We start from the raw sequence: 19,651 nt of genomic DNA, 5'->3' as shown, positions 1-19,651 counted from the left end.
AGAACATCATACAATGTGAAAATGATAAATTAGCTTAATATTACATCGATTCACTGTCGCAGAAAATTATTTACTGGTATTCTACAATTTTTATGTAATTTTCCACGTGTACAAAAATTTTTTACTCTACAATGAATAGTCGCCGACACTGCGTGTCGTCACGTGACATCAAAGAGCTACCGATATTTTGAGAGAGCGCAGAGAGTGAGAGAGAGAAAGAGAACAAACACGTTTTATTTTTATTTGCTAACCTCCTCGCGAGAAAATGACTCAGGCAGGCACATATGCGTTTGTCCGTCAGCCGGTTGAATACGCGAAAAGGAGAAGCCGTTGAAGCCGTCGGTTTCGTTTGAATTTTTAGTTTCACTTCTACTTTCAATCGAAGTGGGTGTACAAGTGCTCTTGTTGCTTTAAAGTTTACACCTTTTTGCGCCTCCCGCTGGTAATAATCGATTACAGCCAGCTCCAGCATCCATCCAAACAAAACAAAAAAAAAGTGTTGGTCTCAGGTTCCTAGGCCTTGTGTACTGTAACAAAAATTCATTGTTCAGCGGAGATAACATTGATCAGCATACAACCATCATCAAACGGCAGGTGTGTTTAACCTTTGCCGCCGCGTACAATAGGAAGGAACAACAGAGATATAAACAAGTGTAACAATAAAAAAAACGTTCATTTGTATACGCAGTACATCATACGTGTCGAATGTATTTTAATTAGCTGCACTTATCTCAGCAAGCAAGCAAGCAAGTGCCAGCCAAACAAGGAAAATAAGAAGAACCAATTTGAAATAAATAATTGGGAAAAATCCGAACAATAAATGAATAATTGTTAGCAAGGGGGTTTCTCTTGCCTGGTCAGTCAGTATCTGTGTCACTGTGTGCGTTTCGACGGTGTTGATAGCAGAAGAATTCAAAACAAGTAAAAAAACAGATTGTTGATCTTGAGGAACACGGCAGAATAATGTCAGCTGACGCCGAACTCTTCTCGGTCCTGAACCGTCGACAGCAAATCAACGACGCTCTGGAGAACGGCGAGGTGGTGAAGCACACGTATCGGGTGGTCAACATCTACACCGAGTTTCACGAGTTCTCGCGGAAGGAGATTAAGGATTACCAGGCGACGTTTTCCAAGTGAGTGAACCCTGATTAATGATACCTTGCCCGCGTCGCATTAAAAACCAGCATAACTGAGTAGGCTGTGCGAATGCACTCGTACGAGATAAAGACGTCAGTTGAAGAATATGACATTTAGTTGTGCTTGAAAATCATTAATTTTACGTACGAATGACATTTCAAGCAATTTAATGAATTGGTTTTGATGTAAAAGAATCAATAACAGTCGTGTTACCAGTTAAAACCAATGATTCGAAAAAAAAGGTCAGTGGTTTTGGCAATTACTTCAAGGCCACGTTTCTGCGCCGTGAGTTGGACCTGATTTTCAAGTTTTATTCCTAAAGAGCAGACAATGGGACGTAATAATCAAAACCAGAATTCAGTGTATTGGTATATACATTTCTTTCGTGGATTGCATGTGCAGTTGGCCAGAACCAAAATCCGAATGTCATTCCTGACTGCAGGTGATTCGAACACAATAGTATTGTTGAACTTTTGGAAAATCTGTTTAAATCCATGTGTGTGTAGAAGGAATTGAGCAAGGATCATTTCTTGTCATTCAGATTCTGAAACTTGTTTTGAATTTTTTTACACCAAACTGTAATACGCAGTAGAACAATGTTCATTCATTGTGGTAAATATGTCATTCCCACAATTTCTTATAGCTGACAAGAACATAAATGCGAACACACTAAACAAGAAGTGGTCATCGAATCTATTAGAATTACGGTTCTACACGGAAAGAATTGTCATGATTGGATTATCTCATGAAGTCAAGTCAATTATTAACGATATCACTTTGAATCTTCTGAATCAAATGATAATGAAATCTTTATTGGAATCGATAGAACGATTAATATAATTTGATGTTTGAAGACAATTACATGCAAATGTTGGCCGCGGCTACGCTTTAGAAGGCCCATGCGCAAGGTCCAATTTGGAACACTCTTTCCAACATATCGGCGGGAATTTCACGTATAATGCCACCGGCCCATAATCCACACCGAACAGTGACTTTTTTGGGATGCATTGGTAGCTCTTTGCAATGCTTCTGGCTGGTCTTCCCTCCAGATGCGGCATTTCATTGTTGGACACGATTTATCTATAAAAAGTGGATCTTTCCCAGCTTTGCCAGTGTACATTCATGATTAAATTTTAGACCAAACTGAACAAGTTTGACAATGGCACAAGACAAGATTCACGCGTGATCTGCCAAAAACAGTGTTGCCAAAAAGATACCGGCAATAAAAAATTACCAGCAAAAAATATATATAGCAGTTCGTTTGAGTGCATTATGCAAATACGAAATCAAACCCGAAGGAATGAACGCAAAACAGTTCAGAGAACACGTTATTTCGGAAGTCGTTCTTCTAAAACGCAATATTTTTATTACAAATATGGAATCTGATTAATTTAATTTATCATGATCTTTACAAAATATTTGCTATTCTCTTTGTTCGCTATTCGAAGGCATTTGAAAAACGGGGCCTTACATTTCAGAGAAATGAGTCCAAATAGTGTATGATCCGAGAACTTCTTATAATGGTGTATAATCAAAACATGGAAATAAAGTATTTTCCTCAAATCATGATTTCTTTGCTCGTTTGTAGAATCGGAATTCTGCCCGGAGACGTTTTCATAGCGCCAAAAGAGATGAATCCAAATGCTCCAAATGATTCAGTAAGAAATGGGCTAAGACAAATCCTGAATCTTTTTGCTTCCACGTATGTTTTGGATCGTCTACGGTAGTTCCTTAGTCTGGCTAGTTCAGACTAAAACACGGATGGGTAATGCCAGAGACCTAACCGCATGACATGAATACGAATAAAATTGGCCGTTCAAGTTCTTCGGGGTTGCACACTGTTGAGTGCACTTACCACGAATGTGAAACAGCAGTATGACCTGAAATTACCATATTATTGGTTCAAGTGAGAATCGAGATCTAGGTGTAGATCCTGGTACTGGACCTGGTAATACCTGAAACTGAATCCCCAATATGATAAGTCCAGTTTTAGAATCTGAACCTGAACCGGTAATAAGATATATCTAGATCTTGGTCTAGTTCCAGGTTCAAGATTTCGAACTTCCAGGTCCATGATCTAGATCTAGACCAGTAATATAGTGCATTATGGTGAGTCCAGGTTCAGAACTAGATCGTTAGATAGGATTTAGATCAGCATTCTGGACCTGAAATCTGAACCTTGATTATAGATTTGAAATCGAAGCCTGGATTCTGAGCCTGAATTCTTGATTTTCGATCTGGTCCTGAATTCTGGAACTGACTTTTAGAATTGAATTCTGGTCCTGGATTCCAGAATAGGATACTGGATCCAGATTCTGGACCTGAATTCTCAACTCTGGATTCTAGATCTCAATTTCGCATCTAGATTTTGATCCAGAACTCTTAACCACTCTTAAGTTCCGTAAATTCTGGTCATGGACCTGAATTCTGCGCGTGTAGCTTAACTCATTTTCTGTGCTTGCATACTGGACGTGGGATTTGAACCTGCAATCTGAACCTGAATTCCGGATCTGGATTTTGCACCTGCATTCTGAACCTGGATCCTGTACCCTGAACTAGAAATTTGGACATATTTTATTGGGCCTGGTTTCTGAACCTCCGGTACTGGATTCAAAACCTGTGCTTCGGAACTGAATTCTGGACCTAGACTTGGACCTGGATTTTGTTCCTGGACTTCTAATCTGAATCCCAGACCTGGATGAAATTCATTCATACACTATTTTTCATCATTGTTTTTCCATCATCTTAAGAAATCTATATATGATTAATTATCATCACTTCATAAACCAGGTAAAAAAGTACCCATTCTAGTTGAAAATTACGCTCAGTTCTAATGTAAACAACAATACTCTATTAAATCGTGAATCACCATCCGTATACGGAACAAGGTTCTGGCACCTCCCGACAGTCACCCTCTATGGTGATAACAAATGTTTGTAGCCCCGGCCGCACTTGCGGTGGTTCATTAAATACACATCTAGAGACTGCTAGTTCACATGTAAATTGCTTCTAAAAGTACTGGGTGTTATGTCCCCTTCCGCAATGAGCCTCTAGTGCAGTGCATTCACTTCGTCGATGGTCGCGTTATTCCGTGTTTTTTTTATCATCGAATATCACCAACGAGCTGACGGAATGAGTGTGGAGCTGATTGTTTAAATTTAAAATTATGTACAATTTATAGAACGACTCCCTCCGCCTGATATAGCGAGATCTACAGTAAGAATGAATCATGCTGTCGTGGCTAACGACACCCAAGCCACGAAAGAAGAGTTATCTTGTTATGAACTTTCTCTAAGAATCTGACGGTAAGTGTCGCATAGGACCATTTCTAAGTCGCGGATTGCTTAGATGTGATAAATTGTGAATGGTAAATAGAACATTTTTAAAAATCATTCAATTTTCTCAGTGTATTATTGCATGAAATTCTAGCGGATAACATGAACAAACAAAATGTGTCCGATGTAGCTAATGACTGCTCTGCTCCGATTGGGGTCAGGTCAAGTGCAACTAATTAGGGAGGGGGAAAAACAACCATGTCACACTTATTAGCAAGTGTTTTGCGGTTCACACGTTTTGTTGGCTGCCCCCAGGAACGAAACCTTGCAAGGTTGAACTGAGTAAATCCAATTGGGGCGGTCGGTTGCGTGCTAAAAGTCCGTCAGTGAGCCAGTTCGGTTTGGAACGGATGTTGTTCCGAACATTGATTCAGGTCAAATGCTACGATGGTTTCTCGCTGGCCATGGCCCATTGCAGTTTGAATAGGTGTATTGATATGTTCAAACGAGTTTAGTTTTGCGTCGGCTTCAGAAGGGTTTTTGATTTCATAATCAACCGGTCGAAGATTTTTTTTTGTGAACATATATACAAATAAATCAAATTCAATTGGATGCGTCTGAATTACAGGGAGGCTGATACAATTTAAGAAAGGTACATCTCTTAAACTGAGCATCTCAGTTGTGGAAAACAAAACTTCTTTGCATTGAAGTTAATGAATAACAGTGGCCTTATACTTTTCGACGAACTTGGAACTTGGATCACTAGTCGATATCATCTTGAAAAAGCTTTTATTATGGTTAACCATAAAACTTGAATAAATTCGTTTGATAAAAAAAGCTTTACCCGATTGAACTTCTTCATATTCCACGAAATTGCGTGGTGTGCCACAGGGTAGCAACTTCGGCCCATTATAGAAGGTTTTGTATTTCAACGATGTGTTGGTTTCATACTGGCAAATGTTTACGATTTACTCCATGGTAACTGAACTTCAGTGTCAAGCAACCGAGCAGCCTAAATAGCCCTGTAGTGTCGGTAGCGATTTCCAACTGGTTAAAAATAACACTACGGGCCTCCTGTCCTGGTTGTATAGGTCCTCCAAACAGTTGAGCCGCGTGGCATGCGGCACAATGATTACAATCAAGAAATCAACCCACTGGTTTCCAATTCCATGTTGTAAAAGGCCGTAGAAAAAGAAGCTCTCAACTCAAGGTGTATTTCCGTACCGGTGACCGAATCAGCGATGCCAGATAGTAATAGTGTCATTTCCGTAGATTAGCAGAATAGCATTTTTCTCGGAAGCACTGGCGGTGGAAATCTTTTTTTTTGTTTTTTTTTGTGCTCGCCAGACAAAACTGGTTTCCGTTGTTCTCCGTTGATAAATTCAAATTTCCGTAGAAAAAAATTCATTTTCTGTAGATTTTGTCTACAAATCCGTAGAAAATTTTCGAATCGGTAGATCTGACATCGCTGGACTGAATAACTGCAGGAACTGTCGAGGCAATGGTTTTGGTCCACTGACGCAAGGCTATTCGATAGGACGTAAACAAGGAGGAGGAGGTTAACTTAATAATCATAGAATTGAAGAGAAATTTGTTTCAACGAGTTAATGTTTGAGCTTCTTTTGGCGAAAATACGACCAACTGTACTTCACTATGGAACGTCTTTTCGAAATTAGCTCTGTTAGAGAATAATAAGTTTTCGATCGTAAATATCGTTTGTTATACGCAACATTTTTGCTCCACACCATCGGAATTGTGTTTAGAAATTTATGCTAAAAAATTTCGGAAGTACGAGATACTCATAAATAAAACAACATTGAAGTGTTCTAAAATTTTCGGCATCAACGAGAATCAAAGAGAAAACTCAGAACCCAGGTTTAGAACTAAAGTTCAAAATTCAAGTGCAGGAGCCAAGTACAAGTTAAGGTTCAGAATTTAGTTCCAGAATACAGGCTCTCGATCCAGTACCAGACTCAAGATCCAGCATCCAGGTCCAAAATTCGATTCAAGGTCTAGAATTCAGGTTCAAAATTCAGGTCCATAATCCTGGTTCAGAATCCAGATTCAAAAACCAGACTCAGGTCCATGATTCAGATTCAGAATTCAGGAACAAAATTCAGGTTACAGTTACAGAATAGAGGTTCTGAATCCAGTATCAGATGTCTAGTCCGAAATCAGAATTTTGATCAAGGTTCATAATCCATACGCGACCAATATACAGAATCTAGGCTCAGAATCCATGTTTAGAATCCAAATCCAAAATCCAGGATCAAAATTCCGACTCAGAATTCGATTGCAGAAGCCGGATTCATAATCCACGAACAAAATGTAGGTCCTGAACTCAGGTTCAGAATCCAGGTTCAGAATTCAAGTCCAGAACGTGGGGTCAAAATTTCGTAAGGATCCAAAATCTAGGCTCTTAATCCAGATACAGAATTCAGGTCTACAATCCGAATAAAAAATTCAGGTTCAGAATCCAAGTCCAGAATTTCGTCGAGATCTAGATCCAGAATTAAGGCTCAGAATCCAGGTATACAACCCAAGTGCGAAAACTAGGTCCTGATCTTAGCCAAGAATTCAGCTCCATAATTGAAGTCCCGGTTCTGAATGCAGATCCACATTCAGGGTTCAGATCAAGATTCCAGGAATAAGTCTTGGTTCTGTATTCAGTTTCAGAATACAGGTTCAGAACATTGATCATGGTCTAGAATACAGGTTCAAAATCCAGGTCCAGAATACAAGTTCGAAAAAACAGAAACGAGGCTCTTAATTGAGATACAAATATTCAAGTGCAAAACCAGATTCAGAATTCAGTTTCAAAATTTAGCTACAGGATCAGAATACAGGTTCAGAATTCAGGTCCAGAATTCAGATTCAGAATTCTGGTCCAGAATCCGAGTTCATAAACTAGGTTCAGAATCCAGGAACAAAATGTAGCGTAGCTACGAGCGATTTTCAGCGCGACAAGCGACCAAGCACCACGTGCAAAGCTTTCACGGGATCTACGAGCGAACAGAGGTTGAATTGATTTTTGTCATGACGGAACAAGATAATTCGATTGACGTTGAAGCGCTAATCGGTGCTATTTTTAAACGGAATGCGCTCTGGGATCAACAATATCGTAATTACCGGAAATGGGTTCCTGTGAAAAAGTTTTGGAGATATCAGGACTAGTAGTACTAGTTAGTATAGTCATGAATTTTTCGAGAATCTTTGAGCAATTCTTTATACAGATGATGATATTCACCGAACTTCTACTGTTTCGATTAATGGGATGAATTCCGATCTCTTTATGATTACCGAAGAAATAGTTGCGTACGCCTTCGGACATAAAAAAACTCTTCGTCCGAATCCATTCTTTTGAAACTTTAACAACGAATGAAAATGTCAATTTTTGTTTACCTCTGATGTTTTTGAGCATCGCTTCTAGTTGCTTTTACAATGGCTACTATGTAGCATTGAAAATTTTCGCGTTACGCATCGCTTCGCGTCGCTTGTCGCTCCCACTCTGGCTTCACCCTAAGTCTTAGGGTGAAACCAGAGTGGGAGCGACAAGCGACGCGATACGAATATTAAAGGACCGCACGGCGAAGCACGACCGAATTCCCATCGAGAGTCATTTTGCACATAACTGGGGTCTCTTTTTACGCTGTTTTTTTAGGCGGATTTTCGAAGTTACGCGGTTTTTTTCAGCATCAAAACAAATTTTTGATTTTGGAAGTCTCAAAATTTTTCTATGTCCAAAAGTGGATTTTTACAAAAAAAATTTTTTTGGAACTACACCAGATCTGGACGTTTCATGTTTTTATAAGATATTTGGCATCAAAAACACTTTTTTTCGTTAGTTTGGAGGTTTTTCACGCGGATTTCCGAAGTTACACAGTTTTTTCCGCGTATTTCTAAAATTGCACGTTTTTTGGCATCAAAAAAAAATTCCAATTTGGAAGTCTCAAAATTTTTCTATGTCCCAAAGTCGATTTTCACAAAATTTTTTTTTTTTTATTTTGAAACTACACCAGATCTGGACGTTTGATGCATTTTTAAGATATTTGACATCAAAAAATTTTTTTCTTTAGTTTGGAGGTTTTTTTACGCGGATTCGCGAAGTTACGAGGATTTTCGAAGTTACACAGTTTTTTCTGCGTATTTCTAAAATTGCACGTTTTTTGGCATCAACAAAAATTCGATTTTGGAAGTCTCAAATTTTTCTGTCCAAAAGTCGATTTTCACAAAAAAAAATTTTTTTAACTACCCCAGATCTGGACGTTTCATGCATTTCTAAGATATTTGGCATCAAACACACTTTTTTCGTTAGTTTGAAGGTTTTTTACGCGGATTCCCGAAGTTACGCTTTTTTCTATTATGCGGTAAGTATCCCCCGCGTTTAAAGAGACCTCAGTGTATGCGAACGAGTATAAAAAGACATGTAATACGCAGAGCGAGCCACGTGGTTATACCTACTGGCCTTAAGGTCTGAGGACAGAGGGTCGCGTGTTGAGTTTTAAATCGACCACGTAGCTCGCTCAATTCTGTTTGCGCATCGTATTTCTCTTGTACTCTCGCGTATATGAGCAAACTGTACCGGGTTGCCAGCATACATGTTATTATTTTGATGAAAAATTTGATCACATAAACCCGAACATCACATAGATTCCAATGAACAATGAAAAAATATTCAACTTTCACAAAGATTGAATGCGAAACAAAAAATGTGTTTATATACAATGAAACGTCTGTGTTTTTGGCAGCCTTGTCGAGCCAATTTTTATTTCTCTCTACTTTTTTCAGAATGCTATCAGGAAATCAAAGCGAAAAAAATGGCGGATTCATTGAAACTGACTTTGTTTCACAGGAAAATACAAGACTTTATTTTTATCGCGATAATATACATGTTTTTATGTACTAATCGCATCTAAACTAAATTATCTAGACTTTGCCACGGTAGATTTATGATACAAGCCTTCAAAGCCGAGATATTCGATGAACAAGTAGAGGTATGCATTTCCGAGTGTTCCAATTTTCAGCAGTTCTTCAGTCAGAAAAAAATACAACAAATTTCACAGAATATTCTCAACTAAATTTCGAAGACATCGTCAGGTGGGTTTTTCTATATTCTGCACCTTTTCCAAGAAAATATAATTTGAAACGGAAAAATAGCAAAAAACCTACCACTTTACGGTACTGTCCTCAGCCCTTAATGACAAAATTATGGTTTGGATTGAGAAAAGATACTCTGCACCTATGAGGAAAGATAAATAAATATAAAAACAAACGAAACTTCCACTGAACAAATGGATAAGTTTTCCGTGTTTCATGGCTTGCTTTGACTGGTTAGAAATTATTTGTTCCCGTAAGTTTGACTTTCAGCTAAGGGGTGGGCACTCTATGGAAAATCGATTTTTTATTTTTTGCTTCAATCGCAAAGTTTCAAAGACGAACTTCGAATGCTTTCAGATATATAGTTCTCAAAACTTGCACGCGCCATGATATTTCTTCGATGTGTCTTTCTCGAAATCGCTCGTTCACACTATAAAGCCAATCGAAACGAATCTTTTTTTTAGTAAATATTTTAATTTTTAATAAAACAACAAAGGTACTTTCCTGCCATTTTTTTATTTCTGTACAACAAAACTAATGCAAATGTACCATTTTTTCAACCCCCCTGAGGCATCTATTCGAGAGATACAGCATATATACATATATAATATACTACAAACAGTTGAATACGTATGAATAAAAGTAGTGTTTACTACATTTTTTCGGTAGGTAACTAAAAATGTTGCTACTTGTGAGTCTGTGAAATATAAAAATTAACAAAAGGACGTTTTTTTTGCTTTTATCATATAGAAAGTATTTTTTTATTTTTTACTACTTACAGTTGAAATGTATTTTAACTCAGCTACATTTATGAATATAAACTCGAGAAAAGAGAAAGCATATATTGTTCGTCGAGAAAATAGTGAACATTTCAGGGTACATACAGGTTTTCTAGTGAAAATGTGCAGTGGATGGCAGAATATTTTATAGATGACCAGGATGATTCAAGAGGAGGAGGTTTGGATAAAGTACAGAAAATTAAAACCTTCTTACGATATTTAGGTGATCCAGGATTTCAGGTATCAATTATGTTAATATTCTGTAATTTCCTTATAAAAGGTGATTTTTTTGAGGTTAGGATTTTCATGCATTAGTATTTGCTCAGATTTTTTGAGGTTATGATTTTCATGCATTATTATTTGCTCAGTATGCTCTGACATTTCATCATGAATAGACTTACTAACGAGCAACGCCGAATTTTCAGTGAATGGGCCCTAGAAAAGTTGGCAGAAAATCCGCTTTTTTATCGACAAATTTTGTTCAGCGATGAGGCTCATTTCTGGTTGAATGGCTACGTAAATAAGCAAAATTGCCGCATTTGGAGTGAAGAGCAACCAGAAGCCGTTCAAGAACTGCCCATGCATCCCGAAAAACGCACTGTTTGGTGTGGTTTGTACGCTGGTGGAATCATTGGACCGTATTTTTTCAAAGATGCTTTTGGACGCAACGTTACAGTGAATGGCGATCGCTATCGTTCGATGCTAACAAACTTTTTGTTGCCAAAAATGGAAGAACTGAACTTGGTTGACATGTGGTTTCAACAAGATGGCGCTACATGCCACACAGCTCGCGATTCTATGGCCATTTTGAGGGAAAACTTCGGAGAACAATTCATCTCAAGAAATGGACCGGTAAGTTGGCCACCAAGATCATGCGATTTGACGCCTTTAGACTATTTTTTGTGGGGCTACGTCAAGTCTAAAGTCTACAGAAATAAGCCAGTAACTATTCCAGCTTTGGAAGACAACATTTCCGAAGAAATTCGGGCTATTCCGGCCGAAATGCTCGAAAAAGTTGCCCAAAATTGGACTTTCCGAATGGACCACCTAAGACGCAGCCGCGGTCAACATTTAAATGAAATTATCTTCAAAAAGTAAATGTCATGTACCAATCTAACGTTTAAAATAAAGAACCGATGAGATTTTGCAAATTTTATGCGTTTTATTGTTTAAAAAAGTTCTCAAGCTCTTAAAAAATCACCCTTTACTATACTAGATACTAGATTGGTGTTGAAGAGGATATCGGGATCCATCAAACAACAGTTTGCAAAACTATTTGGTATGTTTGCAAGAAAATTACCAACAAATCAGCGGATTGGATTAAGTTTCCATCAACTGAAGAAGAGTTTCGAAAGGCTCAGAATAACTGGAACCGTAAAGGTCAGATTCCTAATGTAATTGGCGTTATTGATTGCACTCACATACAAATTGTTCTTCCACACGATCATCCAGATGAATTCATAAATAGGAAATGTTTCGCATCATTTAATGTGCAGGCTACATGTAATGCTAATGATGCCTTCACTAGTATTGATTGTTCATGGCCTGGGTCTGTTCATGATTCAAGGTTTTGGAAAAATTCTGATATTTATATAATCATGTTTGAGAATACCAATGAGGCTCTTCTTTTGGGTGATGAAGGATACGCTATTGCTCCTTGGATTATGACACCTTACAGAAATCCTGATACACCAGTAAAAATGAACTTTAACAAAATTTTTTGCCGAAAGCGTGTTGTAATCGAGAGAGTGTTTGGACAGGTTAAGCGCCGATTTTCTTTTCTGCAAAATGCAGTACGAATGGCCACGCATCGAGTTCCGTTGATGATCCGTGCATGTTTCATTCTGCATAATATTGCAAAATATCTTCAATAAGAATTTCAATGGCCCTGAGGAGAATGCGGAGGAGTCGATTATTGTTGGTTCAAGTGAAACTGGCGATGTTAGGACTCGCGGCCGAAATAGACGTGATGCTATGGCTGCATTTTTTTTACCAAACTTTGCATGAGCGTAGAGCTCTCGATTATTTTTAATAGTTAATAAATTTCCCGATTATTATTATTAATATTATTATTATTATTATTATTATTATTATTATTATTATTATTATTATTATTATTATTATTATTATTATTATTATTATTATTATTATTATTATTATTATTATTATTATTATTATTATTATTATTATTATTATCATTACTCTTGTTATTAATAATTATATTTTCGTTTTCTTATTAGCTATTTATTGAATTTATTGAAACCTATTATGACTTTCAAAGTTTACTGTCCAATGTAAAGTTTAAATTCAGAAATATACTTCTTTGGAGGTAGAGTATTAGAATCAACTTCCTTTACAGCTTGAAAATCCGGAGTGGCTTCTTCCATTGTCACTGATTTAGACAGCTCTTTCTCGGACACCATGCTGAGGTCCGCACCAACAGAAATCCCGGCTGAAAATAGAACATTAATGCTAAAAACTATGCTATGATATATTTATACTCACAATTAACTTTTGTTACTGCTGGATTATCTTCTGCGCCTAAAAGTTCATATAGAATATTCTCTCCTGCATTCAACTGAATTTCTTTAAAATTTGCCTCTCTGACATTTCTACTCCACATTCTTGTAGAAGAAAGAGTACAATTTCCTTTGCAGCGACAGATTTCCTCTTTTTTATTTGAGGGGTCTGGCATTTCATAAGCAGAACTCCACAAAAGCGGTGCAACGCCATGGCGAAAAGTAAATCACTTATTTGAACAGACTTACTCGCATTTCCCTTTGCTTCTTCATACTGTTGATCCGAACATAACCTTTCCATAATGCTTATTCAGTCAATGAAGCTAAAATTTGAAAGATCTTTCAAGTATTGAAATATCTTTGACGAAGTTTCAGCTACTTACGCTTCCTCACTGTCGAACGATTCAAACTAGAAGGAGGACGAATTAGTTTGTAAATCGCTCACTTTGATTGAAAATAACGGTGGGATCTCCATGGATACAAACAAAACATTACCATGGAAACACGCAAATTCATTAACCACGTGAATCGAAATCTGGTCCTATTGAAGGCTGGCCATTTTGAGTTTCAGGGGTATACAACTCCTTATTTTCGGAATTTATTCAATATTTTTTAGTCTTTCTGTATCATCATACTAATCTTTCTTTCGTGAAATGTATATAAATAGTTAAATTAAAATTTTAGCCAGTACATTTTACATTTTCATATTAAATGGGTTGATCGGGGCGAAGAATTGAAAAAAATATATAAATACACGTAGGCTTATACAAAATGTATCCCCCCTCGTATATCAAAATTCGATATCAATCCACTCAGTAGTTCCGGAGTTATGCCGTTTTAAACATTACACCCCCCTTTTTAAAGGCACTTGCTACATCCACCCCCCGTATAGTATAAAGATACTTCTTAAACCATCTCTGAAATGCAAGTACCTGTGACAAGTTAGGTGGCAATCCGTTCAGTCGTTCAGAAGTTATGGTGTTACAAACATCTATCCATTTTTTTATATATAGATAGATTAGTTTATGATATTCAGTTTTGCCATCTGTGAGAAAAAGGAGTGTGATTCAATTTGAATTTTTTTCACCACTATTTCCTATACTGTACCCAATATCAGTAAGAATTTAACTGTCATCTAAGAGAATGTAGCGTTCATCATTTGATTCTAAATTTATAAATAGTCTTTGGTTCTAAATTTATGTGTACCCTTGTTTGAGAAATTAGAGTGCATTGACAATATCTTCGGAACTGGAAGTCGGATCTGTTTGAAAATCAGGAAATTTTATGGAATCTTAACTCTTTTCATTTGAATTTTATAGCATATCGGTCCAGCCAAATTCGAGAAAAGTGAGTAATATCGTTTTCATTTTCTACACATATCTCCCTGTTATTCCGAAACCGGAGGTCAAATCTAGATGAAATTCAGGATTTTTGCATGGGACCTTAGAGCCTTTCGTTTGAATCTAAGTAAAAATCGGTTCATCCATCTCTGATAAAACAAAATCAAATTATTTCTCATTTGTCATTCATTCATCATTCAGACATTTGCTGATTTCGACGAACTGATTCAAATGGTATATAACACTTGGGCCTCCGATCTCTATTCAGAAGTAGATTTCACATTGATGGCTTAACTTTTTTATAAGAAATGTCTATGAACTATTTAGTATTAAACTCATATACCTTAATACCAATCAGTAGGTGTCATCTTATAAATTGTGCAAATTGATGTAAAAATGTCTAGTTTATACTCAAACCGTTATAGTAGAGTTATGCTGGAACATACAAAATCGCATACATAGTGTAAAAATTTTTTATCTTATGTGAACAGTTTTGGCAACAAAGGCAATTCATTTTTTATGTCACAAGAAAAACAATTATCGTTAGAATCATGGGTGAAAATTGCTCACATTCACTTCCATCTCTGTAAACACTCTATAGTCATCTTAGAACGAATACACTTCAAATAATTTCACTCGCCGTGCTGAACCATCCAAAGGTAAATTAAATAGTTTAGCATTTCTTTATTTTTCCGATTCCATTGAAACCTGACATGTAGTAAATGCTTATATTCGAAAGTAGCATGTACTACATGTTCGAAATCGTGTTTATTCATACCAACACTCTGTGGACTTTGTTTTTTAGAAGATACTACAAACAACAGACTTTACTACATTTTATTCATACGGCCCAATATGTTGAGTGCGATGGCGTTGCTAAACTGAAAACAGATTTCATTTCAAGCAGATATGGTCTGCTTCGTTATATGAATCGAAATTTACTGCACCCATTATGCACCAAATGTAGTAAATATATCTATTCTTGATGTGAAGATTATCAATACAACTAGAGAGAGAGATATGCCAATTATGACTTTCAAGGCATGTGCCATGGCGTTATGAGTAGAATTTGATTAGTATCAGCGTGAACCACACGAACCTGTTTTGACGTTGCATGGTTTTGTTCGCACTTAAAATTTTCCCATAGAGCAAAATTGCTTATTGTAATGAAGAGCTATCTCAATATTGACAATACTTCAATCTTTGGCGCTTCTGATTGTGTTTTGCTGTAGGAAATTTTTTTCGCAATTTGAACTAATCTCATGTTTTTGTCGATTTTATATTCAATACAATAATTCATCAAAGTGCGAATAAAAATTCTTTTCTCCCGAAATTGTCATTTTGAACATTTTGAACAAACAATTTATAGCCAGTCAAAGCAAGTCATGAAACACGGAAAACTTATCTATGTGTGTCTTCAGGAAATTTCATTTGTATTTGCGTCGGCTACTTGTTGATCCAGGGGATTATTGGAATGGGTATTAGTTAATAGATTTGCATATTGACCATAAAAGTACTCACAAATTGTGCGGCTTCCCCGTGTCGATTCGGTTTCGTCTTACACTCATGATTCTCTCGCGTGGTTTCATTCAAACAAACCATAAAAGTGGGGAAGCAATTTTCCAATGCAAGATTCGATTAGCAATCGATATTGCACCGTCAACTCCTCGTCGAGGCTTAATTGAAGCCGTAGCTGCGTGATTCATCGATACACCGGCCAATTCTGCCGCGATTCATTAACGCCGTCGTAACACACCTCACGCAGTTACTTCCAAGCTCTGAAAGCATAAGCGATTAAACTGGATTTCTTATGTAACATCTGAGGTAGTCTGTTGAAAGATTCCAATTTTTCACACTCTCCTGGATTGTCTATCAATTCGGTCCATGGATGCTTGTTTGGTATCGTTTCAGCCGTAGATCACTCATAAACACGCATCAAACTAGTCATCGCACTGTAATTCTATGAATTACCGCCTGTTTATACAAGATAGCTGGTGTTTCGTCTTTTTATGTCATGCCACACCATCGTAGCACGCTAGAATTATTTTGTTTTTGTTTTTTTTTCTGCAGTCGCCAATATGTACAAAACCAATTTAGTCAATTATATCTATTAAGTACACGACTGATATTCACGTTGTAGCGTGGCTAGCAGCAAAAGTTGCAGGTGTTTTTGTTCCTATCAGTGGAAAAACATGTGGAAAATTGCACCACGACAAAACGTATAAACAAATCCCTGACAGGTTTTGTACAGACATCCGATCCAGGCAGGCGGTGCCCAACTTCGTTGATTAGATATGATATATTTATAAACAGTTGAACCGTACAGAACGGAGCATTTTTTTCCCTAGCTTCCTGTGTCAGACTGCTTTCATCTCTGTGTCAAAATGAATCCGAGCCGTGGCTGACAACAGCTGGCCATTGGTCACTGTATAGTATCGTGTTCGGGTTGCAAGCTTCGTTCACATATGGAACCGCTTTACTGTTTCCCTTTGGTGTATGACATTGCTGTACCCAAATAGATATAGAGAGAGAGGGTATTATGTGAGCCATATGCGTTCCGGAGTTCCATTTTCAGGCCGTTCGGTTTTTCTTCTGTCCTGAATCATTATCTTACCCGGTGACCAATTGTTGTTGCACAATCGTAGTTTCGAGCAGTGGATGGAAACCGGGTTCAACCCGTCCTCGGACTCTATTCGATTGGAGTTAGGTATGTATGCTAATTACAAAACTGTTAGGCTAAAGCGAAATGGCATTTTCGAAAAATTGCACTCTGCAAACGTGAAAGCGTTTAGGGTTCGATTGTGACTCGAGGCTCGATTGATGGTGGGTAGTAGATTATGCGTGCTCGCTCGCCCCGCTTCGTGTGTGTGTGGTTTTTAAGTCCAAATCAATACATAATCGACTCCTAATACATGCTGGATGAGCGCGGTGAAAAGAAATGACATGCGGGTTAGTCGGTCGTCTCTCGTTCGTCACTCGATTGCATAAAATTCCTGCCCGTAGCCGTAGGTATGGCAACCATGTACCAAAACGGTTTAACATAGTAGGCGACGTGGGAAAAATATTGAGTGGTCTGTGGGCCTATTTTTAATGGCATTTCATGCTGGGTGCGCACTTTCAGCAGTCTCCTCTCCTGATTGGACTGGAAATTTAAGCGCAATACAGTAGCAAACGGTTTGTTTTGTTTGAGCATGCAAGCATGTTTTGATTTGTCGAACAATGTAATGCTGAAATAGCCGTTGGTGAAGCATTTGTAAGGATGGTAAGAATGGCAGAATGATTTAACGTGACAAGAATGTTAATTTATTGGATGTTTTTAACATTTTTCCAAGTTTCTGTGAGGCGTGACTTGAATCTTGGTGACAAACACATATTAGTGTTTTTTCGTAGTAAAATGAGAGTCTTACTTCTCGTATATTCAAATAATTACTTAGATATGAAATCTTGACAGTAAAATCGTAGGAGTAATTTTACACTTATTGGTCAACACTTTGCGAAAAATGAAAGTATCATACATGATATATTATCGAACTGCAATGGATGTTGCGACATTTCCCATTTGAGTTGAATTCTGATCCCCACACACAGAGACAGCAAGTTTTTCTGGCCCTAGAAACGAATGACCTTAAGGTTAATGAATTTCTATAAGTAAAATGCCCGAATTTTCTCTCGACTGCCCTGCTAGCTTCAAACTGAGAACTGTACTTAAGGTTCTACTTACATTCTCCGCTACTGCCTGATGAATCTTCCAGAAAAAAACCTATTTTAACCCATCTAATGGTGTAATGATGCCTTTCTCTTAACAATCATACTCTCATATACAATACTGCGGAATTTTTCAAAATAATCATCGATTGTTGAAAAAAACCAAAAAGATTGTTTCTGTATAATCTAGAATAACCTGCAGAACGAAACAGCTCTCAGATCGGTCAGGCCATTCATGAGTAGAAGAATATCAGTTCCACTATTGCAGGTACTTTCGAAACCGGAATCCGGGAACCGGTATAATCGAAGTCGAACTCTTCTAGCTTTTATTCAAAGTTAAAAGATTTTTTACGATTTTGACAACGTATTTTGGATGAAGGTGTAAGCTTTTGTTGAATTCGAGACCATTATTAGGACCTAATATTAGAAATATCGGATCTTCTGCCATGTCTGATAAAAGTGAGTGAAATCCAATTTTTGAAAATATGACTACTATTTTCGGTCGTTATTCGAAAACTGGGAGCAAGGATAACCAAAATCGGTTTATTTGGCCGTCTACCAACAATGACTACCGATTGAAGTATACTGAGGTCTTCACGGGGGATACGCACCGCGTAGAAAACTGCGCAAAAACCGCGAAAACTTGGAAAATCTGCGATTTTAATTTAGAATCTCTAAATCCTAAAGTCGATATTTAAAAAAAGGAGAGATTCTAAATCGAAATCGAAAAGTGTCAGAAAGAGTTGGCTCCAAAAAAAAAATTTCGGGATAAAGCTAGATCTCGATGTTTCATGCATTTCTAAGACAAAACTAGAAAACCGGAGAACTTAGAAAATTCGCGGCAAAAAATCCGCGTTACAACCGTGAAACTTCAAAAATCTGGTAAACAAACCGCGTAACTTCAGAAATCCGCGTAAAAAACGCGTCGAATATCCGCATGAAAAAAAAAAACCGCGTAACTTCGGAAATCCGCGTAAAAAAACGGCGTAACTTCGGAAATCCGCGTAAAAAAACGTGTTACTTCGGGAATGCGCATTAAAAATCGTGTAACTAAGGAAATGGACTAGAAAAAATCGCGTAGCATCGGAAATCCGCGTTAAAAAACGCGTAATTTCGGAAATCCGCGTCGAAAATTCGCGTATAAAAACCGCGCAACTTCGGAAATTCGCGTACAAAATCCGCGTAACTTCGAAAATCCCCATAAAGAACCGCGTAACTTCGAAAATCCACGTGAAAAAACCGCGTTATATCGGAAATCCGCGTAAAAAACGCGTAATTTCGAGAAACCGTCTAAAGAACGCATCGAAAATCCGATTGCAAAAAAACGAGTAACTTCGGAAATCTGCTTGAAAAAAATCACGCAACTTCGGAAATCCGCGTAACTTCGGGAATCCGCGTAAAAACAGTATAACTTCGGAAATTCGCGTAAAAAAACGGCGTAACATCGGAAATCCACGTGAAGAAAACGCGTAACTTCGGAAATCCGCGTAAAAGAACGTGTTACTTCGGAAATGCGCATTAAAAAATCGTGTAACTGAGGAAATCGGCTAGAAAAAATCGCGTAGCATCGGAAATCCGCGTTAAAAAACGCGTAACTTCGCAAATCCGCGTAAAAAACCCGCGTAACTTTGGAAATCCGCGTAAAAAACGGCGTAACTTCGGAAATCCGTGTAAAGGAAATCGCGTAACTTTGCATAAAATTCGCGTATAAAAACCGCGTAACTTCGGAAATTCGCCTAAATAAAACGTGTAACTTCGAAAATCCGCGTGAATATCGGAAATCCGCGTAAAAAAACACG

The 19,651-nt window shown here is 37.6% G+C and overlaps 1 protein-coding gene and 1 pseudogene across 1 annotated transcript in view; both read left to right on the top strand.

The window, feature by feature from the left end:
• Nucleotides 1-289: 289 nt before the first annotated feature.
• LOC131431975 (EF-hand domain-containing protein D2 homolog) overlaps nt 290-19,651 on the top strand; it is a 44,147-nt gene continuing 24,785 nt past the window's right edge. Inside the window, exon 1 of the mRNA XM_058597972.1 lies at nt 290-1,133. Coding sequence (XP_058453955.1) covers nt 964-1,133 — 170 coding nt within the window. The 5' untranslated portion in view covers nt 290-963. The remainder of the gene's footprint in view (nt 1,134-19,651) is intronic.
• On the top strand, nt 10,267-12,331 carry LOC131431976 (putative nuclease HARBI1; annotated as a pseudogene).

The sequence above is a fragment of the Malaya genurostris genome, chromosome 2, assembly GCF_030247185.1.
Source record: "Malaya genurostris strain Urasoe2022 chromosome 2, Malgen_1.1, whole genome shotgun sequence".
Taxonomy (NCBI): domain Eukaryota; kingdom Metazoa; phylum Arthropoda; class Insecta; order Diptera; family Culicidae; genus Malaya; species Malaya genurostris.
The sequence above is the reverse complement of the archived record's forward strand: the minus strand, read 5'-3'. Positions and strand labels throughout refer to the sequence as shown.